The sequence below is a fragment of the Agelaius tricolor genome, unplaced genomic scaffold (assembly GCF_023055355.1).
Source record: "Agelaius tricolor isolate 1412-34295 unplaced genomic scaffold, bAgeTri1.0.p SCAF_4, whole genome shotgun sequence".
Lineage (NCBI taxonomy): Eukaryota > Metazoa > Chordata > Aves > Passeriformes > Icteridae > Agelaius > Agelaius tricolor.
Genome location: NW_027269264.1, coordinates 34,063,657 through 34,090,314, shown reverse-complemented (window position 1 = coordinate 34,090,314; position 26,658 = coordinate 34,063,657). Strand labels below are relative to the sequence as shown.

At 38.6% G+C, this 26,658-nt stretch overlaps 2 protein-coding genes and 1 long non-coding RNA gene across 7 annotated transcripts in view; 2 read left to right on the top strand and 1 right to left on the bottom strand.

Moving 5' to 3' along the window:
• CERT1 (ceramide transporter 1) overlaps positions 1-18,665 on the top strand; it is an 82,510-nt gene extending 63,845 nt beyond the window's left edge. For 4 of the 5 annotated variants that reach the window (XM_071425210.1, XM_071425213.1, XM_071425214.1 and 1 more), the window contains 11 exons: positions 993-1,085; positions 3,685-3,771; positions 4,713-4,805; positions 5,386-5,463; positions 9,706-9,801; positions 10,488-10,620; positions 10,748-10,818; positions 12,181-12,309; positions 13,055-13,184; positions 14,445-14,581; positions 15,710-18,665. In XM_071425210.1, coding sequence (XP_071281311.1) covers positions 993-1,085; positions 3,685-3,771; positions 4,713-4,805; positions 5,386-5,463; positions 9,706-9,801; positions 10,488-10,620; positions 10,748-10,818; positions 12,181-12,309; positions 13,055-13,184; positions 14,445-14,572 — 1,038 coding nt within the window. In that variant the 3' untranslated portion in view covers positions 14,573-14,581; positions 15,710-18,665. The remainder of the gene's footprint in view (positions 1-992; positions 1,086-3,684; positions 3,772-4,712; positions 4,806-5,385; positions 5,464-9,705; positions 9,802-10,487; positions 10,621-10,747; positions 10,819-12,180; positions 12,310-13,054; positions 13,185-14,444; positions 14,582-15,709) is intronic. The other variant, XM_071425211.1, reaches the window with a different exon arrangement.
• A 2,007-nt stretch (positions 18,666-20,672) lies between these two features.
• Positions 20,673-22,358, bottom strand: MED18 (mediator complex subunit 18). Its single transcript, XM_071425220.1, has 2 exons — positions 22,199-22,358; positions 20,673-22,033 (listed from the first exon to the last, which is right to left on the bottom strand). The coding sequence occupies exons 1-2, from the start codon at positions 22,269-22,271 to the stop codon at positions 21,480-21,482; spliced, it is 627 nt and encodes a 208-aa protein (XP_071281321.1). The 5' UTR covers positions 22,272-22,358; the 3' UTR covers positions 20,673-21,479.
• A 98-nt stretch (positions 22,359-22,456) lies between these two features.
• On the top strand, positions 22,457-23,478 carry LOC139589507 (uncharacterized). The gene is made up of 2 exons (XR_011679035.1): positions 22,457-22,850; positions 23,321-23,478. It is a non-coding gene; the product is annotated as an uncharacterized lncRNA (long non-coding RNA).
• The last annotated feature ends 3,180 nt before the right edge of the window (positions 23,479-26,658 follow it).

Genomic DNA, 26,658 nt, shown 5'->3' with positions numbered 1-26,658 from the left:
GGTGTGTGTGTGTGTGTGTGTGTAAAACTATACTACTTTGTTCTACATCAAAAGTATTTCCTAACTGGAAATGGGAAAATGTGTTTGAGGGAATGTTACCACCAAATTCCCAGTTAGTAAATTTGTCTTTTCGATATTGCTTTAGGGTTTTCCACTGAATCTTTAAATTTCAGTTTGGGTTGCTGAATAATTAAACCCATATCTACAAGAAGCGTGTGATGTCCACCTGTTAGACTTAACTTGATTTCATCTGAAGTGATTTTGAAAGGGGACAGAGAAACATCTTGCAAAAAAAGCTGATTTTTCAGAGGCTATTTCAGAAGTGTTTATAGCTTTTTCATGGAAAATATCTGGCAGTATGCGGAATTTGTAGAGGCAATATTAGACTTAGTCTGATTTTGGCATTACAATTATTTTATTCAAAATAGACAATGATATAGTCACCATCAGGTTTCTACATAGACTGGAACCTAATACAGTCACAACCTGTTACTGGACAAGGGTATCAAGTTGTGCTCTCTGCATGGAATCCACAAAATTATTCACATTGCCCTAATTATAGATACAAACTTGTTAGTGTATCACTACATTCAGCATGTTAGCTTTTTACCAGTTTTAGTTTTACCCTTTGTTATCCCTGCCCAAGTATCTGTGTCAAGGAATTTTATATGAAGTGTCAGATACAAAGTATGACTCCCAATGAAGCATGAACAACTATGCTTAAACTAGAAACCAGTTTTTGCTTGCTGATCTGGTTTCTTCCACATGACTTAGAAGGTATCCTCAAGGTAGCTAGTTCCCCAAACTTTCTATTATATATGCATGTATATTGGCACATATAATGCATACATGCAAATAAACTCAGAGATTCATCAGCTTTGCAGTTGCTGCTTGGAGAAAACACTACCCTGGCTGTTCCATTTATTGGCATGTTGACATTTCATTTTTGCTGCATTAAATGGTCTGCATTAAATGGTCATGTAATTTTACAGGAGACAGAGAAAAGGAGAAGAATTGAAGAAGCATACAAAAATGCTGTGACAGAACTGAAGAAAAAGTCCCACTTTGGAGGGCCAGACTATGAGGTATGAATTTTACTTTAGAAATTTTTTATAACACTGTGACTTTTTCAGGTGCCCACTAAGCTGCTCTACTACTCCCCTCAGGTGGACAGGGGAGAGAAAAGACAATGGAAGTCTTCTGGGTTGAGATATGGACAGGGAAAGGTTACTCACCAATTGCTGACAGAGGCAAAACTCAACTTGGGGAAATACCGCTTAATTACTAATCAAATCTTAAAACTACCCTTTCACTACCCCTCTCTTTTTCCTGGGTATAACTTCACATCCAAATTTTCTACCTTCTACCCCTCAGCTGTGCAGAGAGAAAAGGAATGGGGGTGGTGGTCAGTTCATCTCACATTGTCTCTGCCACTCTTTCCTCGTCACAGGGAGCATTCCTTACACTCTTACCCTTCTTCATTGTGGGATTCCTCCCACAGGAGACAGTTCTCCATGAACTCTTCCAACAAGAGTCCGTCCCATGGACTGCAGAGTTCTTCATGAACTGCTCTTAGTCTTCCCCACAGGATGCAGTCCTTCAGGAACAGACTGTTCCAGCATGGGTTCACAGTCCTGACAATAAACTTGTTCCAGCATGAGCTTCTCTCCATGGGGCCACAGGTCCTGCCAGAAGCCTGCTCCTGTGTGGGCTTCCCACAGGATCACATGATTCTTTGGGCATCCACCCTCTCCAGTGTGGGCTCCTCACTGGGCTACAGGTGGATTTCTGCTCCTTCATGGACCCTCCATGGGCTGCAGGGGAACAGCTGTTTCACTGTGGTCTGCACTGGAGGCTGCAGGGAAATCTCAGCATGTGGAGCATCTCCTGCACCTCCTTCTTCACTGACCTGGTACCTACTGAGCTCTTTCTCTCACATACTCTCACTCCACTCTTCTCTAGCTGCAGTTTTTTTTCCCCCTTTGTTAAATACAGTATCACAGAGATGATGGCCATGGCCTTGGGCAATGGCAACAGCAGGTCCATCCTAGAGCCAGCTTACACTGTCTCAGTTGGACATGGGGGAAGCTTCTGTCAGCTTCCCACAGAAGCCACCCCTGTAGCCACTTCAGCTACCAAAACCTTGCTACACTAATACAATGCACTTTTAAGATTGGTTTGTTTCTTAAAGAGGAAAAGTGAAGTTTCACAAGCCAGTGCAAGCATGATTTACAAGTGTGTTCATGCCAGACTTACTTTTTCACCTTGGAAACTGAAACTGTATAAAGAATCTCAGTCCTTAATTTATTGAGTGGAAATATATCTTAACCTTTGATGTTTTGCTTTTGTCCGAAGTATGTTTCTTACAGATATTTCTGTTGGTTTTTTCTTACTTTCTCATACATTTGATACTGCTTAAATGTAATTGTACTTTACCTTTTTATTTGTTCAGCTGTAGAGATAAGTAAAACAAAAATATGAAAACTCTGACAGCAGAGATAGTCCTAGAAGATTACATTTAACTTTAACTGGTTTTCAATTTGTCACTGCCACTTGAAATACTATGTTTTCAAATTCTGATTTTAAGTTCCTTGCTTCTGTTAAATTGCATTTCATCAGTATTCTCCTCAGTGAGGTATTTAGTTCTATTCTAAGATGCATAAACCAACTTTTGAAGAGTAATAGTAGAATGGTTTAGGTTGGAAGGGACATTAAAGATCATATAGATCCAATATCTGTGCCATGGGCAGGGACTCCTCCCAGTCAACCAAGTTGCTTAATGCCCCATCCAGCCTGGCCTTGAACACTTCACAGGTGAGGCATCCACACTAATGTAAGCTAGTGCACCTGAAATACAGTGAGCTTGACCCTTTCATGTACATTAATGAAACACGTTTCTACTTTCAAGTCATAGCCTGATAGTACTGTACAGCTATCTAAGGTACTTGACATTAGATTAATTGTTGTCACTGAGATGTTCACTGTAAAAGAATGAAATAAATAGGAAGTTAAACGTTATCTACTTGGTTACAAACCCAGCTGCTTCTTCCAGGTGTCACTGCTGATACACAGTTTTGGGGTTTTTTTTAACTTGCAGGACTAGGTTGTTTTACAATACAGTAAATGCACTAAACCTAAATTTATTAAATTACCATTTTAATTAGTAGACTAGAGTTTTCAATCCTTGAGTTAACTCTACCTGTTGTTTAAACTGCTGTTTCCAAGAATTTTCAATAGAGATCCCCAAAATTATGTCTTCCCTTGTTGTATTTTTGAACACACAGTGCCTTAAGACCCTGAAATACTTGTGAGGAGTCTAACTACACAGTTATGTTAATAGATGTACTTTACTGACACTGTAAACATTTTCAAGAGAAGACATTTATTAATTAAGTCCTAAATTTGGAGTCAAAGCATACTGACACTATTACTCACTTTCCTGGAGTTTTTTCTTCTTTACGTAACTATCATTAAATTGTTGTTAGAGGACGACACTTCCTTTAACAAGTAAAGGTTTTCAGAGCACTTGTAATCTAAGAATATTGGTGAAAATACTTGAGATCTGTAGAAGAAATTTGCTTCCATCAGTTACATATAAAATGTAAATATGTATTTCTGATGTTAAATTGAAGTGGAACTTTTATGTCTCCAGGATTTTTAACTACTTTTTCCCTTATGCTCTAGGAGGGTCCTAATAGTCTGATTAATGAAGAAGAATTCTTTGATGCTGTTGAAGCTGCTCTTGACAGACAGGATAAAATGGAAGAACAGGTACTAAAACTTGAAAAATTACTTAATGATGAGCACTTCCTGAGAGACTTCTGTGTCTTACAGTCTGTCCTGAGGTGTATCTCCTGAAGCTCTAGTTTATTTATTCTGGCACTGATCAGGGAATTCCCCTTACTATTTTTACAATAAAAAATAGTTGCTTAATGCTAATTTTAAGATAGTAACTTCATAGCTTGTCTAGAAAATAATAGTATAAGTGCTAAGTTTATTGAATGTCTCTAGTTTCTAATTCCTAAATAAATGTCCTGTATGAAAATTATCTATATGTGAGTGCTGCCCTGTTAAGATAAAAATATCAAATACTACTGTCTCTCAAAATCTCAGCTGTCTCTCAAAATCTAGTAATTGGTCTGAAGTTTCTTTTTACTTCAGTGATATATGGAATAGGAAAGACATGGTTCTGCCAGGGTACTTCACTAACTAATTTTTTTAATACACTTCAGGGACAAATATCAAAAAGGATAAGATGCATTCCAGAAAATAGAGTTTGAGAGCATATAAAATGAGAGGGAATAACAAAGTCATGCATCCTTTGTCGTAAAAGAATTCATGCTTAGGAATGTAATGAATAACAATGACTTGAGAAGTAGAAGACTTTCTAGTGGACCTGTTAATACCCAACAAAGTTTACCCTATGTTGGAATCTCTTAGCAAAGAGTAAAGGTTTTGAGTGACTGTGATAGCACTACATGGATCTTTAGTGCTGCCAGTGTGTTTTCCTTAACTCAGAAATACACCTTGAAGTTTAGATTAATTCAGTCTTCAGGCCCACTCACTGAGATTTCCAGTGGGATGACAGCTTCATGCCTGTCATGGACAGCATTAGTTGTTGTAGTCACTATGTAGATTGAGCATGACTCACTTTGTTTCACAGTCCACCCCGTAGCAGCTGACTAATAATAATTAAACCTATGTTGTTGCAGTCCCAAAGCGAAAAGGTTAGATTACACTGGCCAACATCCTTACCTTCTGGAGATGCATATTCTGCTGTGGGGACTCATCGATTTGTGCAAACAGTAAGATATTTAACCCGATCTTCTAAGAATAATGGGCTGGCCTGTGCTGTTTCTATGTAATGTTTTGTATGGGTAGGTGAGATTTTTTCTGTGTTTCTAGTAACGTCCAGCGGCCTACTCATTTTCGAAAAACAGTAGCTGGAACTGAAGAAGGACTGCTTTTTGTCTTGGCTCAAAAATACTGATTTGTGAAACTACTTAGAATATTCTTTACTTCTATCAGGCTTGTCAGGCATAAAAAAAAGGAAAAATCCCAATTGGCTAACTGCAGTATTTTCAAGATACCTTCACCCAGATTCATTGAACTGATTTTATTTAAAATAAATAATAATCCAGTTGGTTGTATCAGGATTGGTTGACTTGTTTTTGACTGTTACTGGAAACACTATGCTCCTGTCAGGGCTACACTGGGAGCATAATGTATAATAGGTGCATGAAATCAGCATTTGCTGCTGTGCTTGCTTCTTATGGTGCTTTTGTTTTCCTTTTCTTCATTATCTTGTGCTTGCAAGTTGGTACTGAACGCTCTGTTGTGCCTTTGTTCTGATTACTTGGTTTTTTCTTTGTCTGTCTCTGGTAGCCCTATAGTCGCTCTTCCTCCATGTCTTCCATTGATCTAGTCAGTGCCTCTGATGATGTTCACAGATTCAGCGCCCAGGTACTGTATTGATGTGTCAAGTGGGGGTTGCATATCTTTGCTTTATATCATCCTTTTCTCTAGAACCTGGGTTTTTTTTGGTTTTTGATTTTTTGTTACGTCAAACACTGCTTGCTTTAAACTAGTACATTGAGACAAACAAAGGAGTTCTCTATTCCTGTACTAAATGGTTGTCTTTCTTTACATCCAGCTTGCATGCATACCACTTGTGCAGAGGCCCAAATCTTGTGAAACTATTTGATTTACTTCAGTAGAATTAATAAAAATGTCTATAGTTTGAAAATTTTATATCTCTAGTTATAATGAAAGTAGAATAACATGTTTTACAGAGGCCGGAGATGGTCTTTGCTTCAGATTGAATAGTTTTTCTTGCTTTTAAATCAAAGCTTTGATTTTTGTATGAAGTGTTGATTTGTAATGATATTAATACATTGAGTCTTATGGTTCACTATTACCATTTTTTACTTCTATGACTAGTTTGATTACCAAAAGGCCATTAAACATGTTGATCAACAAGACTGTGTGTATGACAGATCATATTGAAGTGTTCATGTATCACTTGTCCTTCAGAAATTGTCTGATATCCTGAATATGTCAATGTTGTCATAATGACATTCCAGTAATGTACAAAATTACTTTAGGTACTTAATAGGAAGGTGGTTGTTTAGGGTAGAATTAGATAAGTGTTTGCTTTTTAATCTCGAAAACAGTAGTTCAGATATGTTATTCACGCTATTTCTTTCCTTCTGTGGTCCATATGTGATGGAGAATATGGAGCTTCCTTCTGGGATCTGTTCTTTTGCTCTTCTTAAACGCTCTGACCATTTTTTTTTTTTCCTAACAGGAATGGATTTTAGCTTTTTTTTAACACAGCCTGGAATTTTATTACCTGCAGACCTTACTACCAGCTCCATGAGCAGAACCAACACTTAAGGACTTGCCTAGTGGACTAAAATTCCAAGACCTTTTGCAGTCAGTTTGTTTCTGAAATCTGAACTTACTGCAAGGGAAAAAGTATGCAAGGGAAAAAGTCCTGTTGCACAACAGTGATGGGCTCATCTACTGGTACTCCAGTAGCTGAGTTAGTTTTCTAAGTTGTTTTTTCTTTGGGAGGAGAGGTAATAAAATGAGGGGATAATAAAGTGAGAGAGTAACAAGTAACAGAAAGCAAGTTTGATTGCCAAGACGGGAGCTAGTACTCTGTCAGGTTGTGGTTGCAGAGATCATTCAGCATAAGGGGAACTCATATTTTCCAAGATATGCAAGTGTTCCTCATTTTCACCTGTTTTATGCCTGTGGTAACATTTCTGTATTCATATAATAAACCTGAGTTGTGGAGCACCACTGTGACTGCAGAACAGATCACTTGCAAACACATCTGAGGTGGACCAGATCATTATCACAATAATGCAAATTGTGGTTAAGTATCAGGATCAAATGGACTGGAGTAAAGATGCTTTTTTTGCCTGCTGCATGGATTATACTACATGAAAGTAACTATGGAGTGCATCCTAATCCACTTTCAAGTTAATGGCCTCACTACAGAAAGTATGAATATCCCCACATGCAGTTCCACCCTCCCAAGTATTTTCCCTAAACCAAATTTTTGTCAGACTAACAAGTCAGTCCACCTGTTCTGGAGTTTCAGTTCTACTGAACAAGACAACAAAGAGCATGATGAAAATAACAGACCTTTTCATTCTACCTACTATAGACTTTATTAAAAATTTATAAAAAATTGGCTTCTGTTCCCAGGCTGACAGTTTGGCTTTAGGAAGGAAAACTAGTATCTTGGTTCTTAAAAAATGTGATTTTTTTTCCCTAGACTTGATGTGAATGAAGGGAATGTTGGTATCAGTAAAAGGTCAAGTAGCAACTAGCAACCCTATTTTTAAGACTGAAAAGTATAAACAGAAGTATTCTGATGGGAGCTGTTTCTTCAGTATGTCTCTAGAAAGGCATTGTTGTCTCTGCCAGTTGAGTGGGAGTTCAGATCAGACTTTCTTTTGAAGATCTGTCAGCCTTATAATAGGTTCTGAGTTGTTCTTAGGCCCTTTAAAGGGAAAAACTTGCCACTCAAAGTTCAGATCAAGGCTGTATGGCATACAGGTTGCAAGTATTTTTACAGACCATTCTTGTAGCCAACTAGGAACCCAGAGGTAAGAGTGAGCCTCTCAGGTGGGAGAGAATCTTTGGATCTTGACTGTGCCTCTGCAATTGGTGCAGGTTGACAGATGGTGACCAGTGCATAACTAAATACAGTTTGTACAGACAATGTGCACAAGCAGGTTGTGTAAATACTGCATTTCCTGGTGAAGCAGGAGTCTGTTCAGATTGCATTCCTGTGGGTGCCTCGTGCTCTTCTTTCCTTGGAATTTCCTTCATCCCTTTGTATCTAACACATGAAGCAAAAAGTATAAAAAGACAAAAGTAAATGTGTAAACACAGCTTTTTCCTTAATAAATTAAGAGGTGGGATAGAAAATACATAAGGGCCTGAAGGTACAGCAAGTACATGCTGAGAGCATAGCAAGGATTCCTTTCTTAAAGCAGTGTGACCTAGAGCTAAATCATTAAATATTTAAATACCCCACATTCTTACCCAGTTTATATTATAAATATAAACTGGGTAAGAATGTGGGCTATTTAAATATATTTATATTATCATTAAACCAGTACAGTTTGTACTGTCATGGTTTCACTGGAAAAAAAAAGGGAAGAAACTTTTGTAGGAAACCTGCTAGTAACTGGCAGCAAAAGTTGGCTTGTCTAGAAGCTGAAACATAAATCTTGGTGGTGCTTTTTGTTCACTGAAGCTCAGAACCAGAGCACCCAAAACCTGGATTGATAACTTTGCCTTGTCTAGATAAGTCTATGCTTAGTTAAACTAAGACAAACTATGATTTCCATCCAATGGATTTTGTCTTTTCATGTTGTGATTCTAGAGTTTTATTTGATTCTGGCCTTAAGTGTATTTCCTCTTGAGTACACAGCGCAAACAAAATTACTGCCTTAAATTAAAAGTAAATAACGTCTTTCAATTCTGTATCATATTAAAAAAAGATTAATTAATATTACTTTAGCTTTCTACTTGTTTTCATACTTGCTCAGATATGTTTTACATATTTTACTGCAAACTAGGCTTCATATTTTTGTAAGATATGCAAAAGCACCCTGGGGTTCAGGGTGCACTTCAAGTTGTACTTCAACTAATCTTTGTGTTGGTCATTTAACTAATTTTGTTTGTAGTGCTTTTTCTTTTGGGAAAAAAAAAAAAAAGATATTTCAAGTAGTTCAGGAAAATGCTGTGAATCACATGGACTTGCTTTCTGTGACAAGTTTTAGTAGTCATCTGTCATTTGGGTGGAAAAAAGTTATTGAAGTGTTTCAAATACTTGAAGCATTACACAGCAATGGGTACCCTATGAATTTGCTTCTGTTTTTATTTGCGGCATTAGGAAAAAGGGTGGGGAACCAAAGAAACAGAATAATGTATTAGATCTAAAATAAGCATCATCTTCCTGTCCCAGTACCCATTTTCATGCATATTGTATAGAATAAAAAGTGACATATTCACTTAGCTTGATAAAAATACAGCAAATATTTGGCTGTAAAAAAAAGGCACAGCTGCTAGCAAAATAAGTTTTAAATGAGCATTTTGTAATTATAGAATCTCTGTACCATCATAATCCTTTGAGTGTAGGCATTTCTAGTTTTTTTCCTAGCTGTCAACTGTGCAAAGATGCCTCTGAAACAGAGGAGGCATGCTCTGCTTGTGACTGTTTTCTTCACTGCTCTTCCAATATGACTTTTCATGTGCATTTCTTTTTAGAGCTTGTCAGTTTTCCTCCCTAATCCCCTGCCTTTGTTGAGCTTTTAAAATGCTCTTCCAGTGAATATCTTACAGTGTATTGTAATTCCACCTAGAGATACCTGCAGTTCCTATCTGCTGAAATAAAGAACTGTTTTAGGTAGAAGTGATGAGGTTTGACAGTTTAAAGGCACAAAGGCAGGCTAGGAAGTACCCACAAAAGAGGAAGTTGGAATTTGAATCAAAATTTGGCTTTTGTTTCCAAAGGCCAGCATTATTTGTTTGTTCCTAACCTAACAGAGAACTCTCTCATTTAAATTTAGCTCCTGCACAGGAATTGAAGCATTAACTTGTGACTTCCAATGCTGTATAGTATCTCCCCTAAAACATGGAAGGAATGAGTTAAAAATGCCTGGTTTTTTTCCTTTACAGGTGGAAGAGATGGTACGAAACCACATGACGTATTCCTTGCAAGATGTAGGAGGAGATGCCAATTGGCAGCTAGTGGTAGAAGAAGGAGAAATGAAGGTAAATGTTTCAGGTTTGGTTAATTTGTATAAGATGATACATTGTGAAGACAGATACTTCCATTGTACATTTGGCAGTGTTACCTTTACTACTGGACTCCGTGATCTTAAGGGTCTTTTCCAACCTAAATCATGTTATGATTTTTGAAAATAGTATCAATCAGCAAGTTACGCTGTTGTAACTTCACTCTGGGAATAGCACTGTTTAGGTTGGGACTGGGGTCCATGAGAACTGTGGCTTCTAATCTATTTATTCATATGAAATTCTGTGTAACTCTTGCAATAGATTCATCTTTACAAATTCCTTTCGTACTCTGTCCTACATAAAGCTTGGTATCAAAGTAATGGGTAAATTCTATGTACAAAAATAACAAGGGTAACAAGCTAGAGTGTTGGCTACTCCACCATGATTATAAATCCATGTGGATAGTAATAAATAAGCTAGCTTAATCATTTTTGGAGTAGAATCCTTAAAGTACTGGTATTTTAATGTGAATTGCCACATAAGAATGTCTTCAATGGATGTTACCAGAGAACACTTTCATGGCAAATTATTCATGTGATAAGCTTCTAGATAAGTGGTTTGTTAGTTCAGGTTTTTTTAAGACTGATTAAATTTAAATAATTAAAACATGAACAGTTTTGACAGCTTCTGTTCTACATATCTTTCTTTGTGTTTGGTTATAGGTATACAGACGAGAAGTGGAAGAAAACGGAATAGTTCTAGATCCTTTGAAAGCAACCCATGCTGTTAAAGGGGTAACAGGACATGAAGTTTGCCACTACTTCTGGAATGTTGATGTTCGTAATGACTGGGAAAGTAAGGCATTGGTTCTTCAGCTTTGAAGGTTTATCAGGAAAAATAGTATCTGTAGCACTGTCCTATTTTCTGTGACTGTTCACTGATGTGTTTTTTTTCCTTCCCCCCACCCCCCCTCCCCTTTTAGCAACAATTGAAAATTTCCATGTTGTGGAAAATTTAGCTGATAACGCAATCATCATTTACCAGACACATAAGGTAATAAAACTTCATTTGCATACCTTACTGAGACATCTGAAGCATGCATGTACCAATATTCTGAATACTTTACTGGCCTAACAACTTAAAATACTGTTCTGGACAATATTCCAGAACAAGTTCTTTATTAAACTGCAACTTATATCAATTTTTCAGACTTTTCTTGAGAGCATAATTGGTTATGCATGTGTCTGATAGAGCTTGTAGTAGCAAGTGAGGCCTGCTTTTTATGTCATGATTATATCACTGCCAGCTAGGCCAGATTTCATCCAAAGCAAACAGAAGCAATAAATCACCACTGACTACAAGGAAGAAACCTACACCACTGTATCAGATGTTTTTTTGCAAAAATGCAGGTTAGCATTCACCACAATTAGTTGACATATCACCTTATAATGCAAGTGTTTTTAATTGTTGGTACAGCATTTGTTCTTGTACCTTAATTGTTTTTTCCCCCAGAATGGTTCTGGTGTCAGTTTATAAAAATGTTCATTTTAATTACAACCCAACAAACTGAAATGCAAAGATCTGAAAAATTTATAGGAATAAAATTTGCATACTCATCCTTAGTCTTGCAGGTTTCTAAGTATTAGTATATTCAAATGTTAAAACAAAGGTTTTTCTTTGATAATTTTACCAGTAGTGCAGTTACATTAAAACTTCTTCAATAGAAGACTCATAACTTACTCTTTTGAGTAAGACAGTTGTGTCATCTGTATTGGTTGTGGTAAAAGCCACATTTTCTCCTACTGAATGTCAGGAAAATAAGTTCTGTATATTTTATTTTGTCAGTTTCACTTCTAAAACTTTCACTTTGTCACATTTCACTTCTAAAACTTTCTCTTGGATAATATCAGTTTTGCTATATCTATTTTACTGAAGTAGTAGCTTTTTGAGGTAATATTTTTTTCAAATACATCCCTCCTTTCTCTTCTCTGGAGACATAAGTAACTGTAGATGCATCCCTATACACCTAACCATTAGTTCAGTTTGTAGTTTACAAGTATTAATTAAAACACAAACCTGAGGTTCATAGTACAGGAGGGTAACTGCCTATTCCTATTTGTTTAACTGAAAAATTCATTGCAGTTTAGTGTTCTGCATTTCAAAGACATTGCAGTTTAGTGTTCTGCATTTAAACTTTTGCCTTAATTTTTTTTGTATGAAGTGTAGCCAACCTGAAATTTTTGTTCCCTATTTACAACAACTGTGTTCTCTTTCAGTTTTCAGAATGAAATTACTAACTTGAAGATACTTTAACTTAATAATATAACTGACCTGGTTTGCCTTGCTTGGTTTTTAATTTTAACTAAGGAGAGTTGTTAAACCTGCAAAAGCTTATGTTCAGCTGTTTCTCTGCAGAGAGTGTGGCCAGCCTCTCAAAGGGATGTGCTCTATTTGTCCGCCATCAGAAAGATACCAGCATTCAGTGAAAATGATCCAGAAACGTGGATTGTGTGCAATTTCTCTGTAGAACATGACAGTGCTCCTGTAAGTATTATTTTGATTCTGTGAAGTTCTGCTTTTAAGGTAGTTTTTCTCTTCCTATGGTAATGCATTTGCAGTGATAGTGTGAGGGCAATGGATGGTTTTTACAAAAATACAGTTAATTTAAACCAGGTGGTAAAATGACTTGATGAAGGCATTCCTAGCCAAAAGCTTTCTTGTCTTATCTCTCAGTTGGATGATCTAAGGTGTTACAGCAGAATGGAAGCAAAATTTCTGGAGATGTGAAAACATTTTAAAGAATTGAGGTTATTTTGTATGGAATCAAATCAGTATCTCTTCAGCATTGTCAAATACAGGAGTAGGTTTGTATAATTACAGATAGGGTTAAGTCTCCATTTTACAGTTTTGCCTTGGTTCTGTGAGATAATAGCAATGGTTGTTTTCCTTCAATTGCTATTCCATAGCCTGCTTTTAAAGGAAAAGTTAACTGTTATTTGTAAATGCTGATACATTATTCTTTAAATGTTTCTTTACTGATTTGTCACAACAGTTGAAGTAATTCACTTATAATTTGTTAAGCAAGCAGAAACCTAAGATTCACCGACATTTTAGATCCTTTCCCTATCCACCATGTATCATTTTACTCACTTTCACGTTACATCCATGTAAAGACTCTCAGAAGCACAGCCTCTAGCATGTCTTAGACTTCATGATGAAAAGATGTTCATACTCAAGTATGCTGAAACAAATTTAGTTTAAAGCTTACAATGTTTCATATTTTTGGCAGCTGAACAATCGCTGTGTCCGTGCCAAAATAAATATTGCAATGATTTGTCAGACCTTAGTAAGCCCACCAGAGGGCAACAAGGAAATAAGCAGGGACAACATTCTGTGCAAGATTACGTATGTAGCTAATGGTAAGTATAAAATTTTTCAGTATGACATTCATGATAGATGTTAATTTTGGGAAGTTGAATACTGGCACAAAAAAAAAAAGAAAAAAAAAGGCTTGATGCCTTTTCCCCTTTCTATTATATCTATATATAGCATCACCTTTGTGTTCATCATGTTCAAAAGGTCTCAAATTAAGGTGCTACATGAACTGGTGAATGGGATCATTCATTATGTGGTACTCTGGGAGGAATAGATGGAAGAGCTGTGTGGCTCAGTCCTAAGTATATAGCCCTGGGGTGGAGGAAGATGAGCAGAAATGTGTGCAACTGGAATGAGTTGGCATAGCTTTTAGTTTCAGTAATGATATGTTGGGTTTTGTCATGTACTACTGTAATTTTTTTTCTCCCAGTTAATCTCATTAGGCTGAAAAGCTGCTGATAGTAAAGATGCAGTTATCTTATCCCCTGATAGGAAGGAGTAAATACAAGTAAATACATTTTGTATAAAGACACTTGCAAGCTGTATAATTCAGTCTACATTTCCTAATTTTTTTTTAGCTGATAGAATCCTTTTTATTGACTGAAAACTTGTCCAAGCCAAATTGTATTGTTGCTGTACCCAGTGTTTAGAAATGTATTCTAGTATTGAAGAGACATGCTTACTATCTTCTCTCCCAGAGATACAAAGCACTTCAAGGGTAGCTCACTCGGCTTTTTATTGTTTTTTTAACATTTCCAAATTACTTAAAAAGTATGTATTCACTGCTAAATTCTGAACTGTGACTATATGGGAAGTGATAGCTTTTTCAGCTACATACTTCCCCCGTGAATGAAAATGTATTTAAAAATCAATTCAAGTTATGTTTAAATGCTTTATAATCATTTGCAGGGTGTTGCCTATGTGGCAGTTCTGCAGCCAAATGCAGTAATTATTGAAAAGTTAAGACTGACTCTGCTTTCTTTGAAATAAGAAATCACTCAAGTCTCTTTCTCTTTGTTTCTTAGAAGCCCATAGAGAATATCCTCTTCTATTCAGGAATTTTCCCAAGACTCACCATACAGCATATTTAATGTTTTCTAAATAATGGCATCATAGATCTGGACTGAGCTTGAGTATTACAAACAGAAAGTACAACACGAGCCTAGGGGCATAAAAAAAATCTGCTGTTGGTTATTCCTTCTTGTTACTTCAGGAAGAGTTGCAGGAGTAATTAACAAAAGTTACTTTTTCAGCATTTAGTGGAGTTGCTTTATTTCAATGTCCTTCTTCCTGTTTACTTGTAGTGAACCCGGGAGGATGGGCACCAGCATCAGTGTTACGGGCAGTGGCTAAACGAGAATATCCAAAGTTCTTAAAGCGTTTTACATCGTACGTGCAAGAGAAGACAGCAGGAAAGCCTATTTTATTCTAGTACTAGCAGGTATAAATACTTCTAAAATTTTTGATTCACCATTTTAAAGGCCAAATGAAAGTATGCAATCTAGGAATGTCTTCCATGATTAGCATGGCTTCAGTGCTTGCTTTAGCATGCAATATACTTTTTAAAAACATGTAATTTGTGTGTATAGGCTGCACAAGTTAGACAGCATTAATTTTCATAGACTTTTATTGGTTCATCTTGCAAGTTTTTGCATACGTGTCCAATTTATATAGAAGTAAAATAAGATGAAGTACTGTTTTTTTCCAACTATCACAGGCATTTTGCATTTGTTCTGAAAAAATACATACTGAAGTTACTCTAGAGCCTCATGAGGTTTTTATAACTTAAATTCTACTTACAATTGCATATTTCATAGACTATGAGTACATTTCAGTTTTCTTTTATATTGACAGAATAGTTTGACCTAGGATTTTTATTAATGGAACTTCACTGACAGACCAACATGAATTACTAGAATATTTAGAAGACTGTGACTTAAGTTTTTCTTCCTTTCTGATGAACCTAGGAAAGAACAGGGATTTCCAGATGCTTTCTGAAGTCAATGGAAGTATTGTTTATGGTATAGGTTATTGGCTAATCTAAAGTTTTTAGAACAGTTAGATGATGATATGACATTAGAAGAGGATTTCTTGATCACTTTGAGGATATCTGAGCCCCTTAGTGTTAAATAAGGCTTAATTTATTTTTGCTAGTTTTGACTCCTGCTATGTATTTCATTTTCTATAAGTGTCATGTCAAACCACAGAATTCTGTTTAGTTGTGCTAATGTTACAGCATCATTCAGTCACATCTGAAGATGACTCTCTATCACTTTTTCTATGTGTGACATAGGTTACTTCTATTTTTGGGTTCTGTTTACTGTGTCAGACTCCAAAAGTCTTAGTTGTTTCATTCTTCTGTGACAAGTATCCCTGTAATGATTCACAATTTTAAATTTAAATTGTTAGAGAAGCAGTGTAAGTAAGGCATTAGAAACATGGCATCACAACCCAACAGTTAGCACATGATCATAGCAGTCCTGATGATACCTAAAGTGTTTAACAAGTTCATTTTACTTGCAGTATACAAACTTTTCAGTGCTGTATTCTTTTCTTTGCTTACCTGCAGCAATCAGAACAAGACTGGGTGAGCATTCCACATTGGAGAAGTGACCGTGCACAGGGCACTCCATGCTGGAACGAAGGATCTACAGTCTTTTTATGGCCCAGGTTCTAGGCTTTGTATACTGAAGTGAAGAAGTGTTGCAACACCATGGGGCTGAATATTTAACAATAGCTCTCTCCTGCTAACTTTCTTGCTGAATCAGTGTGCAATTATAAATACATGTATTGATAACATGTATATGGCTCTATTTTTATTTGCTTGCTTTAGAAGAAGAAAAGCGCATACAACTTTGAATCACCAACATGGGCTACTGTGTTAATTTTAAACAAGTTGTAGAATTTCATTATCAACCTTCCTAAGATACTTGTGCAGTTTTTGTGCATGTGTAAAAAGCACAAGAGACAAATGCACATATAGCATACTGTATGTGCTTTATATGCACAAAAATCTGTGTGATATTTTGGGGTTGTTGAAAGGAGTGGCTTCAGTAAAACCTTGGTAACTTGTTGGCAGGTTTTATTTTGCTTTGTATAATCACAGTTCATTGCTGCTGGTTTCTATAATGAATCATCTTGTTACATAAAATGCCAGTTAATATCTGAGGGCTGTCAATATCCTTATGACTTTGCCTTTTCTATTGTCTTACTCTTATGACGATCTTTAGTTCTGAAGGAGTAAGAGTGTGAAAAGCTTTATTTTTTTCCAGATATCTTTATATTTCTATTGTATTTTTTAGTTATGTAATATGTGCTGCATAATTTTTGTTATTAAACATGATCCAGAAATACCTAGAAAGATTCTGTATGAGAGGGCAAGAGACTGCCTAAAATCTAGGAGACATCTGTCCATGCTATCTGTGGACTGCTTTCTTGGATGATATCTGGGGCTTTCCCAAAGCTGTGAGAAGGTACAGTATAATATTTATTGAAATAATTTGGATTACATAAAACAACATTCCCAGTCTAGATTGAGGATGAGTACATTATTTTCAGATCCTGCATGTGTTTTCCTCATCTCAATAAAGCTGTGCTATGAGGTTCATGTAGAAAATTATTTGCCTCTTGATCAAAAACCCATCAGAGCTATAAGAAAGCATAGTTCTTACTGGAAAGTTCCCTTTAGCTGCTGTGAAAATTTAAATGTCAGATGTTTGCCTGCCTTTGATTCAGGAGATACTTGTTAAGAGAGGACTGTGTTGGGCTAGTACTGACTGTGAGGTCTTTTATCCATGTCCTATAGTTGGAAACTCTTCAGAAACTGCTCGGTGTTTCACTAAACTGGGTATCTTGAGGAAAAAAGTTTCAGATATATTTTCTTTAAAAGAAAGCTGAAAGTCAGATTTATTTGATATAGTGTGCTAGGTGCCTGAAAAGAGATATAATACAGTAACTTAGTGAAGATTTGGTTAAATGAGTAAATATGATCTGCACAGTGTTGAAAAACTCTCTGTTCATCTTCTCTGTAGAGATGAAACCATATCTAACACATGATTACACACGCATGCAGATTTCATGCTCCATAACTCCTCCCTTTTTATTTGCCTTTCTCCAATGGTGTGCATGGAATATGCCTTATTACAGAGTTATTCTGTTCATTTGAATATGTAGAAAAGTGCCTATATGGTAATGTTAGCAAGGCAAATAAGATGAAAATTTTTACATCTTTACTATATCACCAGTGAGCATTTTATATACCGATGTTAAAAAACAAAATCTTATACCTCAAAATGTACGTCATCTTTTTACAATCACCAAGCAGTGGTACATTCCACCATAGCCACTGATGGGAACTTAAAAAAAAAGTCCAAAATATAAAGAGTTTAACTCCTTATTTGCCATTTCTCGTAATTGTTGGAACACGGGCAAGTTTATTAATTTAATAGGATAGCTTTATTTTACAAAGGTATGGAAAGTTTACAAAGCAGTATATAAACTTATATCATTAGTTGCATTTGCACTAAATGTGATGTACTTTTGCGATTTATTCTGTAAATAAAATGACACTACAGATACTATTTGTAAAGAGTATGTTTTACTTTTAGATAAAGGCACTGGTACTTCACTGTAGCTAGCCCTGCCCAATCAGATTTGTAAGAGGCTTTTTAAAGACTATGGAAGGAGTTACGTGACTGAGAAATCATTATTAATGGACCTCTGGAAAAGTAATCTCAAAAGGCTTCATATTGCCTCTCATATTGTCCTTGTGTGAGTAGCCATTAGACCCTTTCTTCTGGAAGGGATGTTGCTTTTATGGTTTTATACAATTTTCCCTGTCTCTTGAGCCCATCTCTCTTGTCAGTCACTGCCACGTCTGTGTGCTCTGAGTTCATTTCCTCCTGTTAACAGATCAAGAGTGTTAACACAGCTGTGGTGGTCTTTTCAGAAGCAGCTTCTGACTCTAGAATGATTGTTTTGTAAGCTAAACCAGTTCAAAAGGCTGAAAATGCAGCAATCATAGGATATTGTTCTCTGGATATCTGCATCTGTTTGGAAAATTTGGATGTTGCCAAACTAGATCTGAAGGACATAACTTGATAGAACTTGTACTAGGAATGAAGATGAGATGGTCATTATTGTTCTGTCTGAGAACCTGAAAATCTTTGACAAATTTATCTGTGAAAAATGTGATGCACTTTGTAAAAACCTTACCTTTTACTTAATTGGGCTGAGCTGGCTTATCTGAAGTTGTGCAGATTCTCTTTAATCAGATTGTCCACCTGTATTTTTGTCAAGTTGTACAGATAATGCTGTATTTGAATTGCCACTGTTCATTTACAGACTTAAAACATGAATCATATTTTTGAGTACCTTGAGTGTGTAGAGTTGTAACTGTTCTATAATAGCTTTATGATCCTAATGATAAATTTTAAAAATTAAAAGAAGTTGGCTCTTACATGTTACAATCACAAATTTAAAACCAGTATTTAAAATTTAAAAGTATTAAAAATTATGAAGAAAAATCTTGGCTTCTTGTTGTTTTTAACTTTCCAATATTTGGAGAAACCTTACCTTTTAACCAACTTTTAAATCATGAATGAAATTATATACAATATTCTAGTGCATGAAAAACATTTAACAGGAAAGCAGTTTACTTGTGTTACTGACATCACTGAGATGAAAACATGAATGCCACATTAGTTTACACATTGAGAAGTTCATTTTGTGCAAGCAATCAGAGAGGTGTTTAAAGGTGCTCTTGGTAGAGTGTAGTCATAATGCAGAGCACTTCCAGAGTATGTCAGCTCTTCATTTGTATGGAATAACAAGATTCTGAGAGCTTACATGGGAAGAGCAGCAACCCAGGACTAAGATGGGCTAAAGCATAAAGTTACGGCTTTTCTAAAGTAAGAGTAATTTTTAGTAACTGAGATAAGCTTCCATAAGCAACTTTTCTTAATAGTAGAAGTAAGTGGTCCCTAATAGATCAATAACTATCCTACCTTTATTTGTTACAGTGATTTCTACTTCTTTATATAGCAATCAGGAAAACTGTAGAAACCTTACAGGCAGGACTAGAGGAACAGTTTGAAGTAACAGAAGGCATTACTTTAACAGAATCAAAACTTAAGCTCAGCTGTATCCAGTTTCTTGTAATATATTGCAAAAAATAGAGGGTCCTGAGGTAACCTCTCACCTTGGAGAATGCCACTATTTTACCTGGCAAAAAGAAATCCTGCCCCCCCCCCCCCCCCCCCCCCCAAAGAAAGCCACATTTCACATTCATGGTACCATAATTTACGTGAATAATTTAAAAATTAGATACTTTCCAGTAAAGAGATTGAGCATTTCTGTGTAACTGCAGTATCATTTGACCCTGGATGATGAATGATAATTAGGGCTATGACACACAATTTACTGGTGTGAATTACTAACACTAATCATCTTCTGTCTCCACCTTTGACAGGCTAAGTTTTATAGGAGGAGAAAAATACATTTTGTTAGAAGAAAGGGACACACTTTGAGCATTAGCAACCTGAAAGTGTCCTCAGCTGTAGCCATTGATGCAGTAAGCTCTTCTCTCTGCACACCTGCCTCTTCTATGCATGGACTACCATCAGCATAAGGAAGCCTGATACTGAGGATTGCTGCAGTTTTCAGGGTTTAAACTCTCCTTAAAAATAAAAACTTTTTTATTATTTATTAATTTGGATCAATCAATAGTTAGACCTATTGTCATCCACAAGACTTCCTAAACTTTTGAGTGCCAGGAGATAAACCATAGATTGTACAAGTTGTAGCCAGTGATTTTTAACTAGTGCCAAGAGTGGCAAAATATGACAACAGCCCTAACAATTCCTATTTGCTGGGATAAGACTGTCACTCAACCGTGGAACAGCCTAGGAAGCTCCTAGTTATGCCCTGTATATGAGAGAATTCCAGCTCGGAGGCCCAGGATAGTGTGCTGTCTTGGTGAGGGTGAGTCATGCCCAAGTATGAGCAGAACCGCAGGTGTGTTTGTACCCTCCACAAAATACTTGTAGTCAAGGTAATGAGCAGTCATGCTGGTGATGCCTCACTACTGCCCTGTTGGAAATCACTGCTCTGTCTTCAGCCTGAGGGTGCTCCAATACCACCCCAGTAATCAAGGCCTCCCCACGGCCCACACTGGAGCCTGCAGCACTGATCCAGTTGAAAATGTAGCTATTTAAAACCTTTCAAAGCTTCTTTTGAGAGTGGCCCCTGCCTTTAGTTGTTTCATAAAGCACTTGGGGTGCCGAAGGGTGGCAACGCTTCTGACAGAGCTTGGACAGTGGGTGAAATGGTTGTCCTCTGCAAAGAACCTGAGAAATTTAAATGAGCTCCTTTATCTTTCCTGGCTTTTATTTGACTGAACTGTATTTGAAAACTCTCAAACTTAATTCAAAAAACACTGAATTATCACAGCACTACTAGGGTAACTAACCATCCTACTATCAAGAGGTGCTAAGCAAAATCATCAGTAATTCAACTAACAGATGATGATTTGCTTGTAATACATTTTTAATGAAAAATTGTGAATAAATTTTTTAATGTAAAGCACTTAACATTTCAATATTTAATATAGCTGTCAGCTGTGAGAAATTCAGTAATAAAAAGTACCTGGTAATTTACTTTCTTATTAACTAAGACTGTCCTAACCAATTCCAGTGAAAATAATGGAACACTGTCAACAGATGTGAAAACCACTTGCAAATGTTAATATTACTAGATTTTCTTCCACTTCTAAGTTTGGTTACATAAGAAGAAACAGTTTCCCTAACAAGTAGCTGTTCCTGTCATATAAGCTTTGGTGAAGAGGTGTACAGTTAGTTGCTCTTTTATATAGCAGATTCTATGTTTATACTTGTGTGAAACAGCACCTCTTGCATTAAACGATATTAACTTCACCTATTACTGAAAAGAAAAATTTTGGATTACTAGGTAGGATACACAAATTGTGCTCTAAAAATCTTAAAGACAGCAGTGGGATCTGGGTACACAGAGGGATGAATTACAGTAAGTCTTGACATTTTTAGTGTTAGGCAATAGGCTTTTTAAGTTATCTCCTATGCAAGAGAAGGAAAACTGTCGATATTAACATTTACTGATTTTTTTTGACAGTGCTAATTTAAAGTGTCCACTTTTATTCATATTCACAAGTGAAAGAAAAAACCACTCAGTTATTACAACTGCCAAAACTGATACATAGTACTTTATTCCCTTCTTCCTGCTTTGATTTGCCCACAAAAAAGCTTTTTGGAAAAACATCCTTTTTTGAAACACAAAAACAATGCCTTAATGGCCCAGATTTTCAATCACATTAGTCTTTTGGGGTCAATTTTCTCCAGGTGTACTAGAGGCTTCAGCTGCTCAGCAAAGTTCCTCATGTCATCAGAAACAATGTCCTGCCCTGCTGGCGCGACTACATTGAGCTCCACCAAGTAGGAGAGGGAGAGCGGCTCAATGCTCTCCGTGTTTCCTGGCATCAGTATGCGGAAGATCTTGTACACCATGATCTTCATGATGCCCTTGCGGAACACGTGCCCTTTGGCCACGAACTCGTGGTCCATGCGGAAACCCATCTCCACCAGGAAGTCCGTCAGGTTGTCAGACGTGGCGATGTCCACGCAGTTGCGCACCAGCGCGTGGCGGTTCTTGTCGCCGATTTCGGGCTGTCCCAGGTAGCGCAGGTGCCAGGGCATCCCGCTCTTGTCCATGGAGCGCCGGGCGCGCAGCACGAAGGGGCTGGCCTGCTGCCCCTTCAGCAGGAACACCATCTCGTGGTCCAGGAAGGTCTCGGGCTCCATGTTGTCGCACAGCCCGCGCAGGCGGTGCAGGAGGCTCTCCAGGCTCTGGTCCAGCACGCTCCCTGCGGAGACAGCGCCACGACCATCGCCTCCCCCACAGGCCAAGCTGCGCTCCCTCCGCAGCGCGCCCGTCCCAGCGCCCTCCGGCCCGCCCGTGCGCGGCGCAAGCACCCCACCCCCCTCCCCCCCCCCCGCTGCCAGCGCTTCTCGGACACGCAGTCGCCTACCTTGGAGCAGGTACTCCATCATGTTGATGGTGCCGCCCGTGACGGGCATCATGGTCACCGGCGGCGCCTCCATCGTGCGCTCCGCACCGGCCCCGCGGCCTCGGCAACAGCGGCGGGCAAGGCGGGCAAGGCGGCAGCAGCGCCCCCTGGCGGCTCGGCGGGGCCGGCGGGGGCTGCGGGTGGGGCGGGGCCGGCGCTGGGGGCGGGGTCTGGAGAGCCCGGCCCCGCTCCCTCACACGGCCCGGGCGGGTTCCGGAAGCGAACACCGGCCAAGGACGGACCGGAACACGGCTTTTTCCACCTCCGCTTGGCCTGCCGGACAACTTCCTTGTCCCCAGGGTGGCGGAGCGCTGGAACAGGCTACCGGGGAGGTTGTGGAGTGCCCCTCTCTGGAGCCATTCAAAACCCACCTGGATATGTTCCTGTGTCACCCGCTCTGGGTGACCCTGCCTCAGCAGGGGTGTTGGTCTGGATTATCTCCAAAAGTCCCTTCCAACCCTAACGATTCTGTGATACTGTATTTCTGTCTTTTATTCTAGTTTGCTCAAAGCCGGGAATCAGGAGGTAACCCACGAAAGGCTGGCTCTGTGATCATGAATCCTCTACACTATTTATACCTTTTAACAAACAAAGGCATCAGCATTTGTTGTCTGTAAGTTGTATGACTTTTCTCCTAATTAGTACTCAAACCCTATTTGCTAGTTGTATCTCTTGCTTCTCCAAGAGAAGCGCCCTTTTAGGTTCTTCCAGGCATGGTTGTCCCTCCCCTTTGGATCGGGGTTTGGTGGTCAATGAGACAGTGGTCACGGTCATCCACTGCTGGAATTACCTTCCCTCACTTACTGCCCACTCCTGCTGACTTCAGTCCTGGCAGCTCGCATCCCGAGAGTCCATTTATCTTGGCATTGTCTTCTCCTTTCCTCAAAACAAAAGACACAACATTCACAGTGCAATTGCTTAATCATAACTGTTAAACTACAGCTTCTGATTAACAACTGAAAAAAAAAAATTGCAAAGTTTGGTTTAAATCTTGAGACCTCAAATGTTGAGGGGCCCAATTCTCAAAGGGCTCACTTCCAGCCTCACCCTGATGCCTCTGGTTTTGGCTTTTATATTTTTCAGATTCTGTGCTGCCTTAAGGCATCACCCCAGCACAGGGGACACAGTGGAGGAGAATGGGAGGCCAGCAGGCAGGACCAACCACCAGGGGTCATCCTGGCTGCACCCACACCCCTCCCCAGAGAGAGGTGGCACATGCAGTAAATTCTGTGTAAAATCTCCACCAGAAATGTTCCAATCTGTCTCTTACAGCAACAGCAAAGGGGCTGATGCTCTGGGGAGCTGGGTGCCAGGCATCAGCTCCTGCAGCATTTTGGGTTAAAAACTGTTACCAGAGGTGCAACACATATGATTCATTGGTTTGGAAAGGCAGAAATCTCATCTGGGCCTGGTAGGGTGTGCACCATTTCTAGGCAGAAAAGCCTCTGTTTTCAAAAAGTGATGAAAATGCCCAGTATTTACCAGCTGAATTTGTACCTGTCAATACCCAAAATAGAGTTATAAATGTGACTTTCTCTTAGCAGTTTTTTTTGTGTAACAAACCTTTAGGCCACACAGAACATGAACAGTATGTCTATCTTTCCTTTATCAGTATCTATACAGTGGTGGTATTCCCTGCCACCCCCAGAAAAATTATATAAATACTGTTACAAGCCAAAGACCTGCAAATGAGAAATGGCATAATTGTGCCCTCCCAGAGCAGTAATGGTTTGTGTCACCCCTGATGTACCAGAGGTAGTTTGGAGTACTGACAAGCAGGGGTGACCTGAGGGGTTCAATGCAATCCATGAGGGGAATATTGACAAAGGAGGGAACCACGCCCCAGGGAGCTGCCACAGTGGATGCACATTGTACATACTCCCCAGATTGCAGATAAGAGGCATGTGTTGAAATAAAGTAAGAAAACAGTCAACAAAAGGTTTGAGCAATTGTTTTAAAAGCATTCCTAATCTTCAAGGACCAAAAAATAGGTTTCCTCTTATATATGGATCAGCTTTACTTAGCTGATCATCATCATCATCATCATCATCATCATCATCATCATCATCATCCAGTTAGCATGGAAAAATATTGAGAAAGATAGCTAAGAAAAGTAAAAATTAGTAAAAAAGTGTTTTAGCATTTCAAGAGGGGTAATTTCTGAGGTTCACTTCTCTCTGTGGTGATACCAGTTTTCTCTTCTGTCTAGCTGAGGTGCATAATAGTGTTACTACAGATGCCTCATAAAATCTAAGAGGATGTCAAATTTCTGTCTCGAAGTAAAAATTCTTTCAAATTCCACTGTCGCTACTCTGAGTAGTTTTGCATCACAGTCTGACAAGCTATGCAGTACTGCAGTCCAGAAAATAAATGTCCCAAAGTGGTCATCCCATCCCCCTGTAGTACTAGAAAATATAGGTGATAAAATGTGCCACAGCCACAGCATCTCCAAGTACCTTCACTGGCAGAGTAAAAGACAGCATAGTCCTGCAGCTGCTGAGCTGTTTGTCACTGTGGGCTTGGAAGATCTGGGGTACACCTACATACCTTTAAGGTATCCTAAAGAAACTTTTTCTGCAGCTGTTGAAGATAGGATGCAGCAGACACCAACAACAGGTGGTCAGACAGATGGAGGAGGTGGAGAGAAGCAAAGATAGTAATTAAGAGTAAACGTGTTATTCCCAGCCACCCACCTACATTCTGTTCAGCTCCCTTGAAAATCCATCTCACTCAGCTCTCTGTGTCAGGGAAATGGGCTGCCCATGTGGACCAGGCCTTTATCTCAGCTCTGTGTCACTTTTCAAGTACTCAGAGCAGAGCTCTGCTGGGAAACCTCAGCTGAAATGAGTGATCCAGCCATGATCACATTGAAATAATACCAGCAGAAGGGAGGGTCAGCTAGACATAAACTGGATGAAAGCTTTCTAAAACACAGAATTTTTTCTCACCCATGTTACAGACTTAAGGTCCAAATCCAATTTTGTTATATCTATCAATCAATCAAAAATGCTTTCAGATTAAGCATACAGCACTCTACATTCACTCATAGTAAATTAACAGCAAAAAGTCTTCCACCCCACAAATCTAGGTGTTAGCTTTTTGAAATTATTGCATTGAATCACACAATTATTTAGGCTGGAAAACATCTCAAAGTCATCAAGTCCAACCTATGACTGAACATCACCTTGTCAATTGGACCATGGCAGTGAGTGCTGCATCCATTTTTTCCTTAAACACTTCTGTTTATGATGACTCTACCACCTTCCTGGGCAGCCCATTCCAATGCTTGACAACCCTTTCAGTGAAGAAATCCTTCCCAATGTCCAGCCTGAATTTCCCCAGGTGCAGGTTGAGGCCATTTCCTCTTGTCCTGTCAGTTGTTGTCTGTGAGAGGAGACTGATCTGTACCTTTCTACAAACTCCTTTCAGGCAGTTGTAGAGAGTGATAAGGTCTCTCCTGAGCATGTGGTCTAACTTTAAAGCACTTGTTTAAGATGCAAGTGCTTAACAAAATCAAACCTAAATTTCACTTGAGTCTCATGGGACTAATGTCTCATACAGTAAGAGTAAGTACATTTTAAAGGGGCTCACAAACTCCTTTCAACTTCTTTTCCCGGGAATTAAAAGGGAAAAGCTCCTGAAACCTGAGAGTTTTCAACTTGCTCTGCTTTAGCAGACTTGCAACTTTCAAAAAGGCCCATTTGTCAATGACATTTTCTGGGGTTTAGAGGACACTTAGGGTATTAAGTACCTTAATTAGTTTATAAAGTCATCACTTTGCTCACCTTTTGGAAGAGGAGATTTTTTCTTGAATGAAATAACTAGACTTGTGGTGGGATAGTCTTGGCAGAGAGTGAAATGCTCACCACCTATTCAGCCAGATTAGGTAGAAGAGTAGAATGAGAAAGCTCATGGGTCAAGAGAAAGACAGGAAGATTGCCCCCTGGTTTTTGACATGGCAGAACATTCTGGACACGTGGAAAATCAATTTGTTGCTGATTTAAAATAATGGGAAGTTAATGGGAAACAGAAGGACGAACAGTAGAATAAGTTATCTTGCCCCTTTCCCTGAGATCAACTTCATTCCTTGCCTGTAGGCTCCTCTGCCAGAATCATAAAATCATTAAGGTTGGAAAAGACTTCAAACCTTATCAAGTCCAATGGTGCACCAGTAAACCATGTCCCTGATTGCCACATCTACACCTCTTTTAACACTGCCAGGCTCAGTGATACCACCACTTACCAGAGCAGGGCAGTCTGTTCCAATGCTTGTCTCCCCTTTCAGTGAAGAACTTCCTGCTGATATCCAGTCTAGCCCTCCCCTGCTGCAGCTTGAGACTGTTTCCTCTTCTGCTTGTGCTTGTTACTTGGGAGGAAAGACCAACCCCACCTGGCTACAGCCTCCTTCCAGGCAGTTGTAG

What these genes read in the sequence shown, in the direction of transcription:
- MED18 (XM_071425220.1), bottom strand. Translation starts at nt 22,271, where the DNA reads ATGGAGGCGCCGCCGGTGACCATGATGCCCGTCACGGGCGGCACCATC. An exon ending in GATGGAGTACCTGCTCCAAG is followed by an intron (nt 22,034 to 22,198) that starts GTAGGCGACTGC and finishes CTGTCTCCGCAG; the next exon opens with GGAGCGTGCTGGACCAGAGC.